We start from the raw sequence: 24,400 nt of genomic DNA, 5'->3' as shown, positions 1-24,400 counted from the left end.
GAGACCCAGGAACAAAAGAAAAACATTGCCGGATTCAGGAGAACAGCGGCATTTACACCAGGTAGAAAGAATATATATTTATGGTAAGTGACTGATCCTCGTTAAGTCTCCTAATTTGGAGAACAATGGTGGTACAACACTCCTAAATGGTTCACATTTGCTTCCTATGAGTCGTTGCCTGCTTTGACCAGTCTACATCATCTGTTTTCCTCTATTAGCTCGCGGAGGGAAGTCATGGGCCTGCCAACTGCTGTACATAATGGCCAAGCAGTCTTGCTTATTATGTCCTATGTCATAAAGCCAGAATAATGTGACAATTGCAAATTTTTAAGCACAGACTCCTGGCCTACTTCCTCTTAAAGCTTTACGCTAAATGAGCAAAACTCTGACGATGGCAACATTCGAAAAGGTGGACGGCTCATGTGGGAAAGCCGATAAAGCTTTTGTACGCCATTCCCACTCTCTAACCCTTCCACAATTTCCATCCTTACACTATTGTACGGTCTCCACGGGGGTCATTACTCGCAACTTATGATTAATCTCTTACTCAGCACAAACAAAATCAAATAAACTCCGCTCCCTTCGGCCTCACTTTTGCTTTTGGAGATGGCCCTCTCATTAAATCCTGCACTTTACTGTACATGGAAGCGCTACGGGGAGCGATCAGGAAATACTTTAAGAAGTGACGATGGAATCTTAGGTGTTTAATTTTTTTATTTTTTTGCTGCTGCTGGAGTTGGACGACTTGTTTCATCAGCAGAATATTTTAGCTGATACGGACAAGTTATCAAGCTCCGGATATGAAAATTCATCCCGTCAAACGTTTGAAAATAGAAACTCATAATGTTATCCTTGCATATAAGCTCCTTAAAGGGAACCCATCAGGAGGATTTTAATTATGGAAATTGGTTTTGCTGCAAAGACGCTTGTCCATTCTTTCAAATGATACCTTTTTTGTAAAGATCCGATGTGCCAGTCATGAGCAATCTAGCAAAGAAGATATATGCAGATGAGGTTGGAGATGCGAGTAGTGTAAGTGCATAGATGCACACCCAGTACACTTCCAGCCTAATTTGTATATGACTTAAAATCTAAATTTTCCAGCACAGATACATTGGATCTGTACAAAAATATGTCATTATTTATGCTGGAAAAGGGCCTGTACAACCATACTCTTCTTGATAGGTTCCCTTTAAAATATTAGGGTGATTATGACAGATAAAGCTAAAGCATGCAGCTATATTTAATGTTATCAATTATTTGGGGTGTAGTAATGAGATGTGGTCTTCCTTACTTATCCTTTAGCTGGATAGCTAACAAACATGCTTTTGTGACACTCTGTCAGGAGATGTTTCTGCTCTTTGTATCTACTGTGGCTGCCTGTAAAGGGTTTTGGTAGCAAATCATGATAATATTTTAAATTGGAATTGTGGAGTCATTAACACAATTTGCAAGACGTTTCACAATGCACACTGAATACTTTATTAAATAGATCTCTTAGACCTGACGAGGCTGGTGTACTTACTTTGAAAATCTATGTCAGAATAGCTGTATAAACCTGAAAAAATTTGAAATCACGAATGGACTAAAATGTTTATTTTAATGTTAGGCAGGGAGACTTTCACATACAGTCATCCTGACACAGATTTTCACAATAAGCACACTGGTGTCTCCAGGTCCAAAGGATCTATTTAATAATGTATGTCATTTATATTGAGAAATCTAGCGACAGATTAATCATTAAAGGGGTTGTCTCATAATGAAAAACGGTTAAAATTGCAAAGTTCGCTTACAAACGGCTAGATCCAGGCAGCTGATCTGCCCATGTTCTCCTCCGATGGGGCAAAGTATGGATGCCACTTCTCCAACCTGTCAGTCATTCAGGGGCACACTGCCCAGGGGCAAGCAGGAAGCCATGGATTAAGGTCAGGACTTTGACTAGGCCACTCCAAAGTCTTAATTTTGTTTTTCTTAAGCCATTTAGAGGGGGACTTGCTGGTGTGTTTTGGATGATTTTCCTGTTGTATAACCCAAGTGCTCTTCATCTTGAGGTTACAAACAGATGTCTGGACGTTCTCCTTCAGGATTTTTTGATAGACAGCAGAATTCATGGTTCCATTTACCACAGCAAGTCTTCCAGGTCCTGAAGCAGCAAAACAGTTGCCCAACCATCACACTACCACCACCATATTTTACTGTTGGTATGATGCTCCTTTTTATGAAATGCTGTGCTACTTCTATGCCAGATGTAACTTTTGTCTCATCAGTCCATAGACTTTTCTCCCAAAAATCTTGGGGGATTATCAAGATGTTTTCTGGCAAAACTGAGACGAGCCTTTATGTTCTTATTGCTTAGCAGTGGTTTTCATCTTGGAACTCAGCCATGCAGCCATTTTTGCCCAGTCTCTTTCTTATAGTGGAGTCATGAACACTGAGCATAACTGAGGCAAGTGAGGCCTGCATTTCTTTGGATGTTGTGGTGGGGTCTTTTCTAACCTCTTGGATGAGTTGGTGCTGTGTTCTTGTGGTCAGCCGGCCACTCCTGGGAAGGTTCAGCACTGTTCCATGTTTTTGCCATTTGTAGATAATGGCTCTCACTGTGATTTGCAGGAGTCCCAAAGCTTTAGAAATGGCTTCATAACCTTTTCCAGACTGATTGATCTCAATTACTTTGTTTCTCAATTGTACCTGAATTTCTTTGTTCTTTGGATCGCGGAATGATGTCTAGCTTTTCAGGAGCTTTTGGTCTGCTTTACTTTGTCAGGCAGGTCCTATTTAAGTGATTTCTTGATTGAGAACAGGTGTGGCAGTAATTAGGCCTGTGTGTGGCTAGGGAATTTGAACTTCGCTTCCCAAAGATGTGATAAACCACAGTTAATTTATGATTTAAGAGGGGGAAATCACTTTTTCACATGGGGCCCTGTAGGTTTGGATTTCTTTTTCCCTTAATAATAAAGACCTTCATTTATAAACTGCATTTTGTGATTACGTGTGTTACCTTTGTCTAATATTTACATTTGTTTGGTGATCTGAAACATTTAAGAGTGACAAACATGCAAAAGAATAGGAAATCGGGAAGGGGAAAAGACTTAAAAAGTGTGCTAAATTCTAACAAATATAGTTGTATGGTGGATTTAAAAGAAACAACAGATAGAATACTTAGGGGAGCAGTGGGAAATAAGATAACACCAAAAACGTGACACTTTTGATCTGGTGATAGATTCTTTTTAAGGACTCTGTGTATCTCCACATAATGTCTGTCATGAGTCTTTATGGTTTCTAGGCAGCAGACTGAGCCTCACTATACAGAACTGTTTCGAAAATGAATTATTTAGAGATTGTGCTATTAACAGACTCTCAATAATGTGCCGAAGGTCTGTTAACAACTTCTTTATAGGAAATGTAAATCAAACCAGTGCCCAAGGCTTTTCAGCGCCACGTGTCCCCGCTATTAATAATTAACCTTTTCAAAAAGCTGCAGTTTCCAGACACCGTTTATAGATTTCTATTTCCGGAGCTCATACCTCGCTCTATGGCATGTTCTTGCTTCCTTATGTAATATGTGATATATGCCAATAGCTTGCGTATTGGTCAGGCACCATTACCACTGCAAAGTGATTTTCAGGGACACTTACCTTAGGGACTTGCAGATCTTACACGATACAGTACCATTCATCATCACTATATTCGGCAACTAATGTCTTAAATAATAAAAAAAAATAACAATTCATTATATACTCATGCCTCAGTCCTACTGGGCGTGATATTTTAAGTCCCACCCCCATCCCACCCACGAGGAGCCAGAAAACACCTTTTTTATGCAAATCTGCAGAAGCCTGATGTTTTTGAGGAGCAGTTCATGGGACAATGCACAGTTGGTAGAAATAGCTGCTGATTAATTGTATACACAATGGCTTCACTATTACAGATCTCTCCTTTCTTAACTCGATATATCTCAAGTTGTCTGAAACCAGCCTTAAATAAAAAAACAATTTTTCAATTTTTCAATACCTTGTTGGGAGATGTCTATGCTAGATATGTGTATTCGAGCTGAGAAAAACAATTTGCCGAATCCTGGTCACATTAGTAGTCCTTGGATCAAAACCCTGCTCGCCTCCTTTTTCATGGTGCCTCTTCTGATTAGCAGACCTTGTGACGTCATTATGTTGCGACGTGATGCCTCCATGATTTCGCCAGGCTTACTAATCAGAATCGGAGTTGGCCGATAGTAAGAGTGTTTCGGCTCACCTGGTGAACTTTTTCAGTTATTTTATTGATCTGTGTTAGTAAAAAAAATTGGAATCATTAACCAAATTCGAGCAAAGATAAGCGTGGACACGTACATTATCCAACTTATTACACATTAATGGTTGAGACTAAAGTCATACTCATCCTTCTCGGTAGAGAAGATTATAATTTGACATAAAAGGAACTTAATTAGTAAATATTTTGGGTTGCGGGATTAACGTTTTTAGAACCTTCCAATTGGAAAAATTTTCAAATTTTTCATTCTGTTCTTGGTTTTCAAAATTCCACGTTTTATTACAGTTCTGTGCTAGAAACAAGTGGTAAATTACCTGGATTACAATTTGATAAATTACACACAAAAAATGGAAGATTCCAAACAAGGTCTAGGATTAACTAGAAGAGAAACTCTTATCATTACTATTTTTACAACTAATTTTATAGGAGTAAGATAATTGGAAGTCTATTGCATATATTAATGGAAATGGGGGTGTATATGAGTCCCAATTGTCCCAAAACAAGTAAAAAAAGGAGTATTACAGTCTCCAAGGTCCATGAGCAATTGTGTACTGCCAGGATGGTCAAAGGTGGCCCCATTTTGGAAACATGACATTATCTGCCCAGATAAAAGAGACCAAAATGATTTCTGCCTGTGGGAATTTGGTGTTGATCTCATACTGTGAAGATCGGCACAGGAAGTGGCTGCTGATTGGTTGCTCAAATTCAACTTCCTGTTCGTGAAGTTAGTTAGTTAGTGCCCAATGGAGTTTGTTCTAATTAGTATTAGAATTAGGACATTTTGAGGATGGAAATGTGTTGTGGCCTAATATGGTCAGGAATTTAGGATTTAATGCTCGGGATTAACATGGAATATCGCCAAGTCTACCCTACTGACTGGACTTTTGTAGCAACAGTCTACTACAATTTTCATCAATTATGGACATCTTTAGGCCAAGACATACTGGAAATACTAGTTGATTTTGGATGTGGAGTCAGAAACGGGCTGCATCATGTGCGTTTATTCAGGGGCGGGACAAGATGTTTTAGCTCCCAAGACAATGATTTTAAAGGGAACCTGTCACCTCGTTTTTGCTTCTATAAGATGCGGCCACTGCTTTCAGGGCTTATCTACAACAGTACAGAAAATTTGGAATGTTTGCTACACTTTTTCAGAATTTTCAATAAAATCCATATAAAATCCTGAATACGTGAATAGACCCTTACAATGCCACCTTGAATTTGAAAAAATTCAACATTTCAGATGTGTAGATGATTATCCAATGAACTGCCCTTAATTCCCCCATCCTTTTCTATACAGTTATATTTAACCCATACTTTATTGCTTTTTTTGTGCTTTAGGCAGCTGCCTACCCTGCCTATCCCTCAAGTTATGACTTTGAAATATCGGGGTAAAAAAATACAACTTCCCATCAGAGATTTTCAAGAAGATATATTTTAGTTTATAAGTTGCATTTTGGAATATTGGCCAACAAATCAAACGACTGCTGATAAATTCACCTTTCTGCATATGAGGACTACTAGTAAAGAGCTAAGAAATGAGTAATTAAAGGAAATCAATCATGACGATTTGGCTTCTAGCGTGCGGCATGCAATTAACTGTGATTGAATTTAGTCTTTTATCTGCACTCTTAAGTATGAAACTCTGTAGAATAAATTGACGGAATGTAATGTAAAAAAAAACATAAGAACTCGATAAGAAAAACGTTGCCGCCGAGATTTGCCGGCTAACAGGTTACTGAAAATAACAGGCGTCTATTGGAGATCAATGGTCTCCAACCTTTTTAGTTATCCAACTGTTGAGGCACTACAATTTCCAGTTTGCTGGCGGTTGTACTTCTTACGACAATGGGAGAGTCATAGGTTGGGAACACAAGGTATCCCAGTCCATGCAAATTGGTTGGAAGTTAATTGAATTTGCCTCAAATTTTACAAAAAAGATCAATTGTCTCCAACCTTTTTGGTTATCCAATTGTTGAGATGCTACAGTTTCTAGTTTGCTGGCGGTTGTACTTCTTACGACAATGGGAGAGTCATAAGTTGGGATCACAATGTATCCTAATCCAAGCAAATTGGTTGGAAGTTAATTTAATTTGCCTCAAATTTTACAAAAAAGATCAAAGGTCTCCAACCTTTTTAGTTATCCAACTGTTGAGAGTCGACACTACAGTTTCCAGTTTGTTGGTGGTTGTACTTCTTACAACAACTGGAAAGTCATTGGCTGGGATCACAAGGTGTCCCAATCCAAGCAAATTGGCTGGAAGTTAATTAAATTTGCCGTGAATGTTACAATTTTAGATTTTTTTTCTTGCCATCTTTACATGAATTCAGCAAAATATCATTATACTGCCATTTTGGTGATTTTTAAGGGTCTAGGAAGGAAGTGAAAAATTAAGAAAAATAATACTGACCCGGCCAGTCACCAGTCCCACTGCCGCATTGACCTGTCCGGTACTCTGCATAACTCCCTCCAGCTTTTTCTTTACTGTTGACCTGCACTCAACATCATCTTGTTCTGGCTTGAATCTGTGGTTTGGCTTCCGACACCAAGTAGGCCTCTGGTGTGTATTGTGACGTCATGACATATGTTGAACAAGGTGCTTACATCATGATGACAGAGGCCAACATGGCCCTGAAGTAAAGAAGGGACCAGATGGAGTTAAGTGGAGAACTGAATGGGGGCTATGGTGGCGCCACTGCCGCATTGGCCTGTCCGGTACTCTGCGTAACTCCCTCCAGCTTTTTCTTTACTGTTGACCTGCACTCAACATCATCTTGTTCTGGCTTGAATCTGTGGTTGGGCTTCCAGCAAGGTGACAATTGTTTTCTTTTCACCATTTGTTTATTTTGATCTGGGGTCTGAAAAAACACATTCGATTCTCATTGAATATATTCGACTTTCCAAGCCAAATTTGAGTGGACCGCCAGACTTGAATTTCCTCATCGCGAAGGGATAGCTGTAATCTGTGAAGGAAGTTGACATCAAATGTTCAATTTCTCTGCAGTGCCACCACAAGGCAAACAAAGCGTTGCAATGTTCTCATTGACATCAAAGGAAAGAGAATGTCCTCCAGGGTGAGAGAAACTCTTTCTAGATGCCCTCTTCTTTGGTCAACAGATGAAAGATCCTGATTTTGCTGTAGAGATCTGAATTTCTCTGCTTTATCTCAGCATGACTCCCCCCTTCAACCCCATGACCCATCTTTATCTTCGAGAACTACCATCAGATGACTGGTTGTACAAATTGTATGTGCACATGTATTATTGTAGCTCCATATGTAATTTTCTTCGTTGTTTAGACATCTTTCCATTTACTGGCAGATGAATGGTCTCTGCCATCAATAACAAAGCCTTCATTTCACACATAATCAAATGGTTGCCTATTAACTCACTTTCTTTGAAACGTTCTGAAACCAATACCCTTCCATTTACTCCTGCTGGGTAAATATATTGTACAACAAACAGCAGGACTCGCTTCTCTCCCATTGATTTGCTTTCTGCGCTGCTAATTGTACTTTGCAAATATATCTTACCGTCTCTGCTGTTTAAGTTACGGCCCAAGATATATAAAAAAAATATATATCTATATATATATATATATATATGATTCCTTCTTACAATTTATCGGTGTTATTTAATTAGTATTACATTATGTATGCAGCCTCGAAAGGAAGAAATACAGTTTTTAGCATAAAGCAAAAGAACCTTCCATTTCACCTTTGTAGCAGTTTTTCTATTGAGCCAATAAATCTTAAAATATAAATTGAAGCAACTTTTCAAACATAAATCTCCTCCCGTTTTGTGTATGCAGGTTCTGTGCACATTTATGTGTTTCAATAGTTACAGACTACAAACTAGCTCAACGTAGTCGGATTCTCCCATTATGTTCTCCTCCATCTGTCACCTACTTCTTGTAAAGCTACCGAATGTAAGTTGGCCCAATCGGTTGTGCCGACGCTAAATACTAAGGACCCAAATCCCTTGGGCATGAAGGGTTTTGGGACTCACCCATCTGTAATATAATTGACCTATATAAGGGCAGGTGCAGACAAGCATATTTTCAATCCAAAACATTGGATCGCAGTCAGGCCAATGGGGCTATGCACATGTTCAACTTTTTTTCCTCCGAGAGAGACTATCCAAGGAAAGAAAAACCTGTATGTCTGAGTTTGACCTGATATTCGGATCCCACTAGGCTATGCAAGTCAATGAATGCGTGGAAAATGCTGGACTGCATCGGATGTCATCTGAGTACAGTACGATTCACACGCACTGGCAGAATCGAAAAGATGGAGAATTTGGGTTTTTCCATCTTCTCCTCATCGTAGAAAATCGGATCCCACTATGATCACACTCTGATCAAACTCTGCTCAGAGTGTCTTTTCCATAATCGACCAGGTTCTGCCGGATGAGAGAATCTATGGCCATCTTCACCTGCCCTAAATGACACCCCTTGCCTGACTACCCGGAAGCTAAAATTCAAACTCCTGGGGCTCAATGCAAAATTTGAAATAAAGTCTCGATCTACCATGTGCCATTTGTGACCCTGGTGTCTCCCTATGTTGCCGAGTGGCGTTTTGGGCTCCATATGCACCTGGGGCCAGATGTAACTGTTATATCGGCACCCACTATAGCTACACCCCTGTACTGGATCCTAAAATATAATCTATAACAGGACCCCCAAGCTAGTATTCAAGATAAACGTGGGACATTTTGGCCCCAAAGGCAAAGTGCTCAGTTCCCTCATTACCTCTTTTAGGTAGAGTTCTATCCCAGGCCCCAAAGCAAACTCTATAACAAAGCTTGACCTACCATGTATTATTTATAATATTGGTGTCTTCCAATGTGGCAGAGGGTCATTTAGGCCCCCATAGCTATTGGGATCTAGGGGCAGCCTTGTTTTCGAAACCATAGCAAAATTTGTAGCAGTGCCTCTATATCTACCTTTTGGGCCCCACAGACACCAGAGCTCCTGTGAAAACTCTACATCTACATCCCTGCCCTTGATCCTAAAATAAGACTTGTAAGAATACCCCCAAACTATTAAGTGCCATTTATAACATTATAGCTTCTTACATTGCGGAGGGGCACTTAGGTCCCCTCAGACATCAGAGCCCAAGACTACTACCCCTACCCCTTCAACCTGTAGCTACACTCCTATGACTTTTAACACCTGATATAAGCCAAGAAAAGTCAACTGTGATTACTGGTGGCCACCAGTTTTGGTGAAAAACATCCTTGTATCTCGCATCCTATAGGTAATATATGAAGGGTTAGGGGATTGCTAATGTTTCAATGTCATTTTATGGTTTTCTGTGGCCTAACAAAGAATAAACAGGATGAAGGTAAGCCGTGGGAACGTTCAGGAGAATTCTCACTGATCTCCCAGCGTAGAGCATCAATATGCCTCCATTAGTCAGACCTTCGGGACTTTCTTTAAACTCATAGCTAAAGTCTTTGGTGATTTTAAGATTTCCATGGAAACAGTAACCAGGGAGTGCGAGCTGTTATCTTCGTAGAAACGATTATAGAAAAATCTCTCTGCAGGTGCCCGTGCAAAATAAAGGGACAATCCAAGTGTCACATGACTCGTTCCAAAAACCAGAAAAATGAAATGGATAATCGAAAGGAAGCCCTGCGATATAATAATGCCGGGGCTGTAAAAACTGCTTAGTGACCCCTTATTATATTCCATCTATGAATATCATCATGTTCAAGTCATCGGAGCTTTGGATTAGAGTCAACTGATATCTAAAAGACGACATAAAATGAAGTCACCCAACCATTTGGCTACGATAAAGTTTAGTATAGTGTCCAAAAGCTTTAAAAGGGCTTACCGGAAGGGTTTATACTCTTAAAAGTCCTAATAAGTAAATTATGAGGTACATGGTGGTTTAAGATGTAGTACCGGTACAGTAGTTGCATTCTTTGGCATTGTTTTTTGAGCCACCAGTTAACCCTTTGTTGTTGCTTCTTTTTTTACATTTGAATTTATCAGTCTTCCCCAATTTTTGGGTTTTTGGGTGGTGGCATAGGTATACTTTGGCCTCCACACATATAATTGATTTTGGCAGGATTGGAAGACCGTGTGATATGTATGGGTCCTCCCTACTCTTCCCAGATAGGTGATGTTGGGTGAGAGAAGCAGGGGCGGACATGTTATTGGTGCCAAAATCTTGCGATACATAACCTCATCAATCCTCCCTTCAATAAGGTGTAGTCGTCCTGTCACCTTTGCAGAAAAGCGCCCCAAAAGCATGATGTTTCCCCCACCATGCTTCATGTTTGGGATGGTGTTCTTAGGTTTGTACTCAACCTTCTTCTTACAAACATAATTTTTTTTTCTCTATGGAGAGCCTGAAAAAAAATGCTTGAAAGATTTGAATGCAGATTTAAAGATTTTCTGTACTAAAAAAATAAATAAAATATGCTGAAATCTTAACCAAAAATGCATCAAATAAAGGGGAAATGCAGCAAAAATGCAGATATCGTTAATAAACAATTTGCTGTGGACACCTGTCAAAAATGTGCCTATAAAAAGAATTAGAAAAAACGCAGCATTTATGCTATGTGTGAACACGGCCTCAACCTTCCATTGCTTTTTCTTTAAATTATTTTTAGTAATTTTTTTAAAGGAAAGGGTTACAATACACACATATGGATGCTTTTTGACAGCCATGATGCTTTGCTATTTTTTACAGTCAAAACAGATACTTGAAGCCCTATTTCAAGTGAAATATTACATAAGAAGAGATGGACCAGTCACGAATGCTGTAAAAACACAAGCTGCGATGTTGTTATGGCGACACTTATGGCGACATACTTACAAAACCGTTGACAGGTTGCAATTCACAGCTGAACCTCTGGGTGACCACATTTATGCATCTCAACTACTGAGTGACCACACTTAGGCATCTCAACCACTTGGTGACCACTCTTAGGCATCTCAACGACTTGGTGACCACCCTTATTCATCTCAACCACTGAGTGACCACACTTAGGAATCTCAACCACTGGGTGACCACACTTAGGCATCTCAACCACTTGGTGACCACCCTTAGGCATCTCAGCCACTGGGTAACCACACTTAGGCATGTCAACCACTGGGTGACCACACTTAGGCATCTCAACCACTTGGTGACCACCTTTAGGCATCTCAGCCACTGGGTAACCACACTTAGGCATGTCAACCACTGGGTGACCACACTAAGGAATCTCAACCACTGGGTGACCACACTTAGGCATCTCAGCCACTGGTTAACCACACTTAGGCATGTCAACCACTGGGTGACCACACTTAGGCACCTATAATGCAAACCACTCCCAACAAAGTATCACTAAATTACGTTTTTCTTACCCCATAAGACTTTAATTTTGAAGCTAATATATATTTTTTTTAGTTTTTCAGCATTGTCTATAGAGGGAACTCTACAGCGTCAGATATTGACTTTCATGGTGGCACGAGAGAAACAGTTTCCTCCATCCCGATTCTTCTGAAATTTCTATTTAGCTGATGTTATATCCATCTTTTATTATTTTATTTGGGGTTTATATATTTTGTTTTCTTTTACAGAAATGCCTCCGATTTAACCCAGATGCCACCATCTGGGTCGCAAAGCAGCAGATACTGTGCACCCTGAATGAGAGCCTGAAGGACGTCCTCAACTATGGCCTCTTCCAACCAGCAACCAATGGAAGGGACGCCAAGTTCTTGGACGAAGAGCGGCTCCTCCGGGAATATCCGCAGTCTTTCGAGAAAGGGGTTCCATATTTGGAGGTCAGTATCTCATTTTTTTAAGGGCAAGTGAAGAAATGTATAAGTCAGGAGAGATGAATACTTTACTTAAGGAAAGGACCGATTCTGGAAGATTTCAAGTGTTTGAAGCTATAATTGGTGCAATTCGTCTTCCGTGGAAGTTTTAGACACATCTTGCGTTACCTTGTTAATGATCAGCAACGGATGAAATGGCCCAGAGTTTTATCATCTTGGTATTGGTGGATCCTTCCGAGCCTTTTTTCTCTTCCTTCTTTCGAACAATCACCCTTTAAAACCCCTAAACTTTATGTCCACCACTGATCACTGTTTTTCACTTTCCATATAGAATGAAACTCCATCAAAAGTTGAGTAACTTTAAGATCACACAACATTATTTCTTCCATAATCATCCTAAGTTACAGATAGTATTAAACTCCAGAGCTGCATTCACAATTCTGCCAACTTTTAACTTAAAGGGAGCCATCAGATTTTTGATTCCAGAAGAAACTACAGTACCGAGTAGGGTACTCAAACACAATTTGTAGCTCACCCATACTTACCAACATTGCTGTTTCTTTAAAGGGGATGTTTAATTCCTATGAATGCTCACAAGCCGGACAAGACCACCCATTTTTGGGTAAGGTTTTCATAAACTCGTCCCTTTTCACCTTAGGGCAGCACTGAATTTTTGGATTGTATCTGAAAGTTAAGGATTGTACCAGTATCCTCAAGATAGGTCATCATCAGTATCCTATAAATGGAAAACCCCCTTTAAACTGTTATAAAGTGTATCTGATGACTATTCAATTGTTTGGAAAAGAACAGAATTGTGAGTGCAGCTATGAAGTATTATACAATCTTAAAGAGGCTTAAAGGGACCGCTTGCTAGATCTGGCAATTGAGAGAAATCCTGCACAATGCGGAAATTCTTCAATCTGCATTCAGATAGAGTTACTGCAGAAATTAAGTTCAAGACTGAAAAACCCCTTTAAATGGGAATTGCACTTTCAACAAACTTTGCATGAATCAATAGTCAGTGACGTAAATAGAGTCCGATAGGTCCGATGCAAAATTTGGGCCCCCAGCTGAATGCTGGATGTATTTATCGGCTCTTGTAACAATCTAGATCCTATAAAGCCATACTTGTTCACCTCCATAGAATAATGTCCCACATCACGGGCCCCATGCAGTAATAATGTACACCAAGATGGTCCCCTTCCTGTAATAATATCTCCCATCCAGGGCTCCTTCTTGTTATTATATCCTCCATCCTGGGCTCCTTCTTGTAATAATGTCCTCCATCCTGGGCTCCTTCTTGTAATAATGTCCTCCATCCTGGGCTCCATCTTGTAATAATGTCCTCCATCCTGGGCTCCTTCTTGTAAAAATGTCCTCCATCCTGGGCTCCTTCGAGCAATAATGTCTCACATCCAGGGCTCCTTCTTGTAATAATGTCCTCCATCCTGGGTCCCTGCCTCTAATAATATCTTCCATCCTTGACCCCTTCTTGTAATAATGTCACCCATCCTGAGCCCATTCCTATAATAATGTCCTTCATCTTTTGCCCCTTTGTGTAATAATATCCCCCATCCTGGGCCCCTTCCAGTTATAATATCCCCCATCCTGGGCCCCTTCCAGTTATAATTTCCCACATCGTAGGCCCCTTCCAGTAATAATGTCTGTCATCCTTGGTCCCTTCGACTTATAATGTCCCACCTCCTGGGTCTCTTCCAGTTATAATTCCCCATTGGCCTTGTCGCGGCCACAACCTCTATCGTTACACACCTGTCAATATTGTAAGTGAATATAAGAAACTCTATAATATATATTATCTGAAAAATATGCCTCCTTCTCCACTTATGAGCCATTTGTTTCTCTTCTCTATGCCTCCTGAACCTATCATCCATTCTGAAAAACTTGCTCTAGTCAGTTTTTTCTATGACTGCCAGTACATTGAGGTGTCAGATTATCTACGGATATGGGAGGAGAGTGAGAAAACAAGCAGTGAGAGACAAGAATGATCTTTCTGAGCTTTCTAACAAGTCTTTTTCCTCACCCCAAGACAGGAATCCCTTTATGTGTGCTGTGCTGTGTATGGGAGACATCATAGCTGCTAGTCTCATTCCACCATCTCAGAGTCAATTGCAAATTGAGAAATAAAGCCTGCTGAGGGTAAAACTGGTGAAAATCCAGGATGTAAGTCATATAATGGCCAGAAATAGTGTCAATCTTTATGTGCTCAGACAACAGCTTAGTGCGAAAAGTTCCTTGAAACTCCCGATGAGTATTTGTGGCTGCAGTCTAACCTTTGCTAAATTTTTCCTTAGTTCCGTTACAAAACAAGAGTTTACAAACAGACGAACCTTGATGAAAAGCAATTGGCGAAGCTCCACACTAAGGTGAGCATTATGTCCTAGATAATAAGTACCATACATTCATGTAATTTTATGGTAAGGTAATGAACGGAGGCGATATAATGTGGGCGTGCGCTAGCGATGCGTCCGGCATAGGGATTAATGGCGGTGTTAACGGACTGCGTTACACCGCGTTATGTCTAACGGATGCGTGCAACGCAATGTGAACCCAGCCTAATATATCGCCATCGTTTTCTTATATATTCCTCTATATTGAAATTGCAACACCAAGAAAGAAAAGTCGTGGAAAGATTGAAATCACAAGATGGATGGAGACAGGTTACTGATCTGCAAATGATGGAAAAATGTAAAAAAAAAATTCTAAACATCTCGATTTATTCAGTCTGGAGTATGAGTGGCACATGCAGAAATCTCGGCACTTCCAGCCTCGGCTGCTATCAGTGAGGTCATTAATGGTCATCTGAGGAAGGTTCTGCCACTGAAGGCACTTGGGCAAATCATCAAGATCTGCTGCTGGCAGCTCCTGTGTAATCACCGACCAATGATGTCCCAGATGTGCTCAATGGAGACAATGGAGATGCTAGAGCCATGGGAGCAGATTTAGGCAGATCACAGTAGTACAAGCAACATGCGGACTGGAGTTGTCATGTTAAAAAAAACAGCTCTTGGGACACTCTGAAGAATTGCACACCACTGATTCCACCATCAAATCAATGTAACACCGAGCTGTTAGTGTACCTGGGATGATAACTGGAGGAGTCCGGTTACCATACATTATACCCTTCGACACCATAGTCCTGGAAGAAGGACTGATTTGACGATCCCTTTTGAATGCCTTTTTATGGTGTTGACCACATGGTCTTCAGACTAATTTCCAGCTATCATTGCATTCAAGACAAAAGCAAGACTAATTGTTGAACAGGGCAGACCTCTACCCTAGCCCCTATTGCCATCTTACTCTGCACCATGATAGCCTTTGAGAACGGTGGTGTCGGGTCAATGGACACCTCTAGCTAGAAGTCTTGCTTGTATTCCAATGTCATGTAAATGGATCGCCGCCAGACACAGGGCCACAGGTTACTCGGTTTCGATCCTTTCTGTCTCAGTTCTGGGGTTGTCACGGTGGCTGGACCCGGTCCGTGACCCTGCTAAGGGGCGTCCAATAAAAGGTGATAGGAGTCTGTCAAGGTTTCGTGACGCCACCTGTGGTGTTCGGTCAGGATGACCAACACTGCTTGGGGTCCGCTGGGGTGATGGAATGGCAGCTAGATGGTATACCTTCCCACAGGTGAAGTATGTCCCCAGGGCTTCCCAGTGATGTAGATGGCGATGGTGTGAGGTGCAGACAATAACGAGGACACAAGGTTGCAGTTTCTTTACCTCTTTACTGAAGACTTCAGGATCCGCAATCCAGAGCACAGTTAACAGGGCTATCTGAGACCGGCCGGTCCGATGGGCACATCCAGAGTTCTCTTTACAGGTGGAAATCGTTGCCTACCAATAGCGCCTGTGTGTTGTAGTGCTACCCTGCTGAGCATTCGGTATAGTCCTCACAACTTCTGTTCTAGTTCGTTCGTTCTTTCTAGTTTTTTCTCTTTCTTTCTATTTCGTTCCAGATGTTACTAGTTTCTCGTCCCCCAGGTATGTTATGGCTAGGACGCACCCGTATGACGGGAAGGCTCGGAGCTCTTCCGGGACCCTAGAGACGCCCCTCTCCACGCGTTGCCCCCTATGTCTTCGTAGGAAACTTAAGGTAGACAGCCAACCTATAATTAACTGTCCTGCGGAGTTTGAAGTAAGGCATAGAGTCAGTTACTTCCTCGGTGTTCCGGCCACCAGCTACGCGCCTCAGTAGGATGTTGCCATTCTCGGGGCACGACTCCTACTGGCTCTCCTTTGTGCTTGATCCCGTTTCTCACTGTTCCACAATATCCTTCGCTTCGTGTCTCTTTCTTAGGATACCGCCGCAAGGTAGTGCAGGCGCGGTTCCGTAACGTTCTGTTTTGTTCGCTAGGTACCTGCCAGGTTCCCACGCCTGACAGGCACCCCCTGCCACGGGATGCTGCCTGAATCCAACCCAGTCAGCTTCTGACTAACTTCCTATCCAACCCCTAGTTTTACCAATGTGAGGAGTGGCCCAATAAATAAAGCCTTTTTCTCCCCCTAGTGGCCGGAGTGTGAAGTGTAATGTGTTCTGGTGATACCTGTTCAGTAGAATTCCTTCAGTGCCATCAGACGTGCCATCACTCCCCTTAGCGGCAGAGTGTCATACTGCAACGACCAGATCTCTGGGGCGCTGCACTAACACCTTCTGATGGTCTGTGTAGGCACTTTGTGACTCCTTATGGTCAATATGTGATGTTCAATTTCACTTTCAGTACAATTTGGGGAACCAGTGGTGCGGCCATTTTTCCAAAGTGTCCTAGGAGCTGTTTTTCAACAAGACAACCCTAGCCACATGTTGCTGGTGCTACTGTGAGCAGTCTGTGAGACATTAACGTGCTCCCAGGGCTGCAACGTCTACGGACTTGCCTCCCATCAAGTGCATTAGTCGGTGATTACACAGGAGCTGCCAGCAGTGGATCTTGATAATTTGCCCAAGTGCAATCAGTAGCAGAACCTACCTCAGATGACCACTAATAATGTCACTGATGGGAGCCGAGGCTGGAAGTGTCATGATTTCTGCATGTGGCTCAGACTCCAGACTGAATAAATCAATAGGTTTTGGAAATTTTGATTCCAGTTCTCTATGATTTACATATCGGTAACATGTCTCCATCCTGTGATTTCTTTCATTCCACAACTTTTCCTTCTTGGTGTTGTAATTACAATACTGAGCAGCATAAAAAACACTCAATTTATCTAGATTTTCCCTCCTAGTCCTCCATAGATCAGGAACTGCATAAACTGCATAGAACTTCAGTCTAAGGGTAGGTTACAATGGAGTTTATTTGAAAAGTACAAATCTGACTTGGTTTTCAAGAGAACTTCACTGTAGGAATCCACGTGGGTTTTGACATGATTTCCAGATCTGAAATGCTTTTGAAGAAGTTTTTGAACTATTTTTTCCCTATACTCTTCTTTGGAGCAGATTCCAGGAGGAATCCTTATAAAAAAAGTGACATGGCATGTCCTTTTTTTCTGGCAGAGTTTTCAAAACCTCGTCAACAAACAGTTCCCAAAAACTCATTGTATAAACAGCAGTGTAGGTGTAACAGGAGTCACTATAGTAAATGTTAGCCCTACAATAACAGAAAGTAAAAACATACACTACTTACTGAATAAATGGTAAATGGAGGTCAAACTATCTGAGGTTAAGTCCAGGAAATGGCGCAGTACAACAAGGGGAAGTCAGAGACGAAATCCAAGGTCACAAGCAAAGACTCAAAGTCCCGGGAAGGGAATAAAGTCAGGCTGGGTCAGGCGCAGAGCACAGAGGGATCAGAATTACACAGGCAGCAGCAAGTGGTGAATTGACACTGGATGGAGGAGCTAGCATGCTTAAGTAGAGGAATAATCAAGGAAAGTGAACACAGATGATTGAAGCAAAGACCCAGCATGACCAAAACAGACTGACAGCCTCTACACAAAGTAACATAGCAGACATGAACAGAATGGAGATCGTGACAGTGGATTTCCCATTCAAATCAATAGGAAGAATATTGGTGGAGTATTTGAAGTTGTCCCAAGACTAACCGTAGATCTCATGACTCAAACTCAACAGCTTAATTTATGTCTACGTAAGATGCTGTTCATTTTAGGTCAGGAGACCCTAGCACAGTCTGGACGTTTCAGTAGATATTCAGACCGTGGATATTGGATGTATGGAATCAGGAATAGTAGGAAGAGCAGTAGAAAGAGAAGAACGAAGAAGAAAGAGAAGATTGGGAGGAGAGATCAGGAGCTATGCTTTTCCATGAAGCTTGGTTGACTCTGAGATCCATAGTTGGCCGCTCCGTGAAGACAATTCGCTAACCTAGGTAGAAATTAATAGGAATGTATCTACATCTCCGGGATGCTGCTCTTGTGGATGGAATTGCTCTACACAATACATTCCATAGCCTTAAGACATGCATTGGTCACTATGATAGTCGTCATTAGCACAATACATTTTTTTTCAGTTACCGCAATTATTTTGCATGCCTTGGATTGGAAGATGGCCCCTTGAATCTTTCCTTGGCACCGGAGCTGTCTATATCCCAGCTCATATAGTGCAAAATACAGATAAATCACCAGACCAAGTTGCTTAGCGGAAAATAGTGAGGATCGTTCATCAAGGTGTCAGCGGCCGCAGAGATAATAAAATATCGATGATTTATGTGACGGGACAGGTGATGGTGGCTTCATAACCAAGCAGATGTATTTCTTCTTAATGGTGCAAAAATAAAAGAGATTCAGATTGTCGGAGCAGAGTAATGCTTTGTGTCAGCTCAGGGGTCTATTGGCCAAGTATATGTCTTTCCCAAATCCATACTGCTCTATATTAATCTGCTTCCAGTTACGGGTATTACTGGGATTCTCCTGTCTGAATTACGCCATTGATTCATGTGCACAATTTTCTCTACGGATCAGTTCATGGACCCCACGTCGTTGGATAAATTTGGCAACAGTGGAAATAGCAATGTTTGACCACGAAAAAAGATCACTGTTGCCTTTGTGTGATTTGTACAGGATGACTCTTATCAGACCTCATTCATCACAACTATTGTTGCCCCTAGCAGCTTTCATATTACGAGAGACCCATCGTCTTCTTTCTGGAAGCCTCATTTTCTTTTTGGAGGGCAGTAGTTCTGTGTGTGAGTGGCCAAAGAGTCCCAACGTACACAGGGAGGGCATTCGTTCTGTGTGTGAGTGGCTAAAGTGGCCCAACATAGACACTGGATCATTCCCAAAAACTCACGGCTGTTCTGCTGGTCAATTTCTGGGCATTCACGTACCAATAGAAAGTAGTATACATGGTTTGGAGAAGAAGTGATGTAGCACAAGATCCATGGATACTAAAAAGAGCACCCAACTACATGTTCAGACACGTATTATTGCAAAGATCCAGGAGTGGATCATGAGATTGCACCATGAGGGTTTTCACACGTTCTGTCCAACATTGGTGGTCATAAAGTGGACCGCGATGACCAGATTAACTGTAGATCTCCTGACCCAAACTCAACAGCCCAATTATTTCTAAGGTGTTGTTGGGTTTGGGTCAGGAAACCTGAGCACAGTCTGGACATTACTGTCCATATTCGGACCATGAATATCGAATGTATGGAACAAGATCTAGCAGGAAGAGCAGAAGAAAGAGAAGAATGAAGAAGAAAAAGAAGAGTGGGAAGAGAGATCAGAGTCTATGCATTTCCATGAAGCCTGGATGACTGTGTGACTAAGTGATAGATCCATAGATGTAAAAATGACCACTCCATGAACACAACAAGGAAAACTCTGCGACAATTATCCTACCAGAACAACGTATAGTCATGTACTGAGATCTTGAGCTAGGGTTAAAGAAGTAGGATAATCAAAAGTGTGTGGTGTGCTGCAAATGGCTACTAGATATGACCAGAGAAGGCCATTTGGATCCAATGCAATACATCTTACCCAATGAACCACACTTAATTGGCAGAACATTAGGTTCTGACATACAGCAAATTTATGAGGTTCTGGTTTTCATGGTCCACCATGTATGTTATTTTGTCTGTACTCAGTTGACCCCACTTCCAGGCTCTCCTATAAACCCTACATGTTGTCAAATCGTTTGATATCTCTTATTATTTGGATTTTTTGCAGGCTGGTCTGAAAAAGTTTGTGGAGTATGTACAACATGGATCAGCTGAGAAAGTAGCCAGGCTCTTGGACAAAGGCTTGGATCCCAACTACCATGATTCCGAAGGTGGAGGTAAAATACTCAATCACATGGGAGGAAAGTTCACGTGTACATTTCTGGCACTAGTCCACCAGGGAGCAGATATGAATAGTGAAAGCTAATACTCTGGTTCACCATGGAATCAGTGCTCATATAGCATTGTACCGATTCTTATACTGTAGATTTTAAGTCAAGGCACGTAAATGTGCCCCTTTACGACATCATGAGAAGGTGTCCACTACTTGGAACTTCCTTTAATATACACTATATTGACAAAAGTATGTGTCCTCACAGTACCCCATTAAACACTATGACTTTTCTGCCCTCAGCTCCTCAGCACTTGGTGACCCTGCTCCGTAACGTTATGGGGTCTTCACTATTATAATAAGGTGAGGGAGGGATTAGTGGCTGCCAGATACATCAGGTGTTGTTTCTTTTTTGGGGGGTAAAGATTGCTTTTGCAGACCTGTACCACCATTATTTACCCTGAGAGATGAGGCAGATGGACTGCTGGTCAGTCTCCACAGACTGCACACCATCATTAGACATGTCAGTATCTTGGTACAGACTCTTTAAATAGTAAATGGGGTGTAAACTTTTAGTATTATTAGATAAACAGCACACATTTCATTAGACAGCGGGGCAGAGATCTCCAGAGGAAGGATCGGGGCTCATCATATATACATATTAGCACATTGATGTCACAATTATCTTTCATGTTTGCAGCTAATGTTCCTACTACACAGTGGGTCACCAGACTGTAATGTTTTCCCTTTAATCCGTATGTTTTATATGCCGCATAACGTGATTTATTTTAATTCTTGTGATTTTCGCACATTTAGTATACACATCTAGTGCCCCTGTCACTTTTATCTTCTACGGCTGCCAGTTTAGCTGCCATTGACATCCATATTCAGGCAGCTACATGGAAAGCAATTGGACAAATTACCGTATGCATGACCCCAACTGGTAATAGAGACTTATTTTGTGGCACAGGCCGCTAAACCACACCCCTGACTCTACCCAGTTCTTTATGTGTGCCCACATTAAAATAGTGCCCCTAATGATGCCCCTTAGTATTCACACAATGCTTAATACCTCTTTTATGGCCTCTTGACCTCACAGTGTCCCACTGCACACAGTATGATGTCCCCACAAAGCCCCACTGCATACAGTATGACGCCCCTACAGTGCCCCACTGCACACAGTATGACGCCCCTACAGTGCCCCACTGCACACAGTATGATGCCCCCACAAAGCCCCACTGCATACAGTATTATGCCCCCACAGTGCACCACTGCACACAGTATGATACCCCCACACAGTATGATGCCCCCACAGTGCCCCACTGCACACAGTATGATGCCCCATAGAGCCCTACCACATACAGTATGATGCCCCCACACAGTATGATGCCCCCACAGTGCCCCACTGCACACAGTATGATGCCCCCACACAGTATGATGCCCCCACAGTGCCCCACTGCACACAGTATGATGCCCCCATAGAGCCCCACTGCATACAGTATGATACCCCCACGCAGTATGATGCCCCCACAGTGCCCCACTGCACACAGTATGATGCCTCCACATAGTAGTATGCCCCACCAGTGCCCCACTGCATACAGTATGATGCCCCCACAGTGCCCCACTGCACACAGTATGATGCTCTCACACAGTGTGATGCCCCCACAGTGCCCTATTACACATTATATGATTCCCCTACATAGTATTTTGCCCCAAAAGTGCCCCACTGCAACAGTGCCCCACACACTATAATACTCATACAGTAACCCATTACACACAGTATAATTCTCTCACAAAGTATGATGCCCCCCACAGTACCCCATTACAAACAGTATGATTCCCCCACACAATATGGTGTCCCCATAGAGTCCTATTACACACACTATGATGCTCACACACAGTATTATACCCCCACAGTGCCCCATTACACATGATATGATTCACTCACACAGTGTGATGCCCCACAGTGCCACGTTACATACGGTATGATAACACCCACAGTATGATGCACCCATACAGTATGATGACCCCCACAGTACCACATAACACACAATATGATGCTGTCACACAGCATGATGTCCCCACTGTGCCTCATTACACAAGGTATGATGCACCCACAGTACCCCATTACACACTATGATTCACCCTTACAGTATGATGCCCCCCACAATGCCTTATTACCCAAGGCATGATGACGCCCACAGTATAATGTTCCTATTGTACCCCATTTCACACACTATAATGCACCCTTACAGTATGATGACCCCACAGTACCACATAACACACAGCCTGATGTCCCCACTGTGCCCTATTACACAAGGTATGGTGCACCCACTGTATCCCATTACACACATTATGATACCCCCACACAGTACGGTGTCCCCACTGTGCCCCATTACACAAGGTATGATGCCTCCTACAATATGTTGCCCCAAAGAACCCCATTACACACAGTACCAAAAGAGTAACTAAAACCTGACTGAAATTATTTAAAGGGGTTGTCTGTTACTGTACAACCACTTATTTATGGGCCCAGGGAAGGGATATAAAAAATATATACTCACCTCCCAGATTGGCACAGAACTGCCAATTGTGTAGAACGGCCACATGCCCATCATATATTACAGTACATATGTAAATGCTTACATAAATTGGTGCCATTTGGTTCCCTTATAGAGACACCATTGACTTTGGCTTCACAAATGGAAGGAACGGTGGATGTCATAAGGATGCTTTGCCTGGGCGGAGCCCACATTGACTTCCGAGCCCGCGATGGCACCACATCTCTCCACAAGGCCGTCTGCTCCCGAAATTACAATGCGCTCATGGTAAGAGTAACATTGGGATTTATTTGACAACTTGTCTTAATTTCCGTTACATCCATGGTGCTCATATGTTTTGGTCAACTGAGATCTACTCCTTGTTAGACAGAGTTGGGCAGATCAATTAGAATTCAAATTCCGCAGCTTCTCTGAATTCCCGCCCCCCAAAAAAATTTGCTTCGTGGCAAATAAATTTGATGCAAATCACAATTCTCAAAAGCCCTTAATTGACCGAAAAAAAGTCTGATAACTGGTGGTAACCAACAGCGGTATTAAGATAGAGTGTACAGTTCTTTTATTGGAAAAAAAGAAACGTACAAGGCAACGATGTACACACTTTGTGAGGTTGACAGTTGTGTTTAAATTTCTGGATTCTAGAGATTTTTCTTTTGGACTAATAATAAATATATTTCTTGCCTGCCTCGCAATCCAGGAACCACACTTTCCGTGACACAGAAGATGGTTTCAGGTAATGGTAATAGCAAAATTAACACTGAGGGGTTTAATACTGACCCTCCTTGCTAATTGTATGTGAAGAATTAAAAAGGCCATTAATAAAGTGCCAGTATTGCAGAATATCACACACCTACCAATTCACAGTTAGGAGAAAACTGAGACCTATCCATCAGAAGATCAGAAGAACCTCGTCCACTACTGATCAGTAAAATGAGAGAACCAAGTCTCCTGTTTGAATAGAGGGAACGTGCACATTACTACTCCATCAAAAGTTGAGGGAACTGCCAAAGATAACCCAGTACAGCTCCCAGCTATCTCATCTGTCCCAAAGACTTTGAGTGCCGTGCGCATACTTGTCCATGGTTTCATTTCAACAGACAACTTGGGCCCATCATTCTCATGAAAGGTGAGGGTCCCAGAGGTGAAACGGTGATAAAGAGCAGCAAAACTTTCATTTTTTGTGATCATTTTGTCCAGAAGTTATAAAACATTGCAAATCACTTTATTGGGTTATTTTTTTTAAAATTATTTTACATTTTTATTATTTTATTTTTTATAATTTCTGTAAAAAAATGCATGTAAGTGGTTTCTGAACCCCTGCTTTTCCCCAGTCTTTTTTTCCTGCCTTCAGATGCACTTAGATCCAAATGTACTTATTTGGAGTACAGATGATGGCAGTGATGGGGCAGCTCCTGTCTCCTCCTCTGGAGTACAGATGATGGCAGTGATGGGTCAACTCCTGTCTCCTCCTCTGGAGTACAGATGATGGCAGTGATGGGTCAGCTCCTGTCACCTCCTCTGGAGTACAGATGATGGCAGTGATGGGTCAGCTCCTGTCTCCTCCT

At 41.9% G+C, this 24,400-nt stretch overlaps 1 protein-coding gene across 1 annotated transcript in view; it reads left to right on the top strand.

Annotated features, from left to right (window-relative positions):
• SHANK1 (SH3 and multiple ankyrin repeat domains 1) overlaps positions 1-24,400 on the top strand; it is a 502,441-nt gene that overhangs the window by 203,975 nt on the left and 274,066 nt on the right. The window contains exons 3-6 of the mRNA XM_069742951.1: positions 11,837-12,040; positions 14,347-14,418; positions 20,176-20,284; positions 22,954-23,105. Coding sequence (XP_069599052.1) covers positions 11,837-12,040; positions 14,347-14,418; positions 20,176-20,284; positions 22,954-23,105 — 537 coding nt within the window. The remainder of the gene's footprint in view (positions 1-11,836; positions 12,041-14,346; positions 14,419-20,175; positions 20,285-22,953; positions 23,106-24,400) is intronic.

This window comes from Ranitomeya imitator, chromosome 10 (genome assembly GCF_032444005.1).
Source record: "Ranitomeya imitator isolate aRanImi1 chromosome 10, aRanImi1.pri, whole genome shotgun sequence".
Classification (NCBI taxonomy): Eukaryota; Metazoa; Chordata; class Amphibia; order Anura; family Dendrobatidae; genus Ranitomeya; species Ranitomeya imitator.
This window is presented reverse-complemented; position numbering and strand designations above follow the sequence as displayed.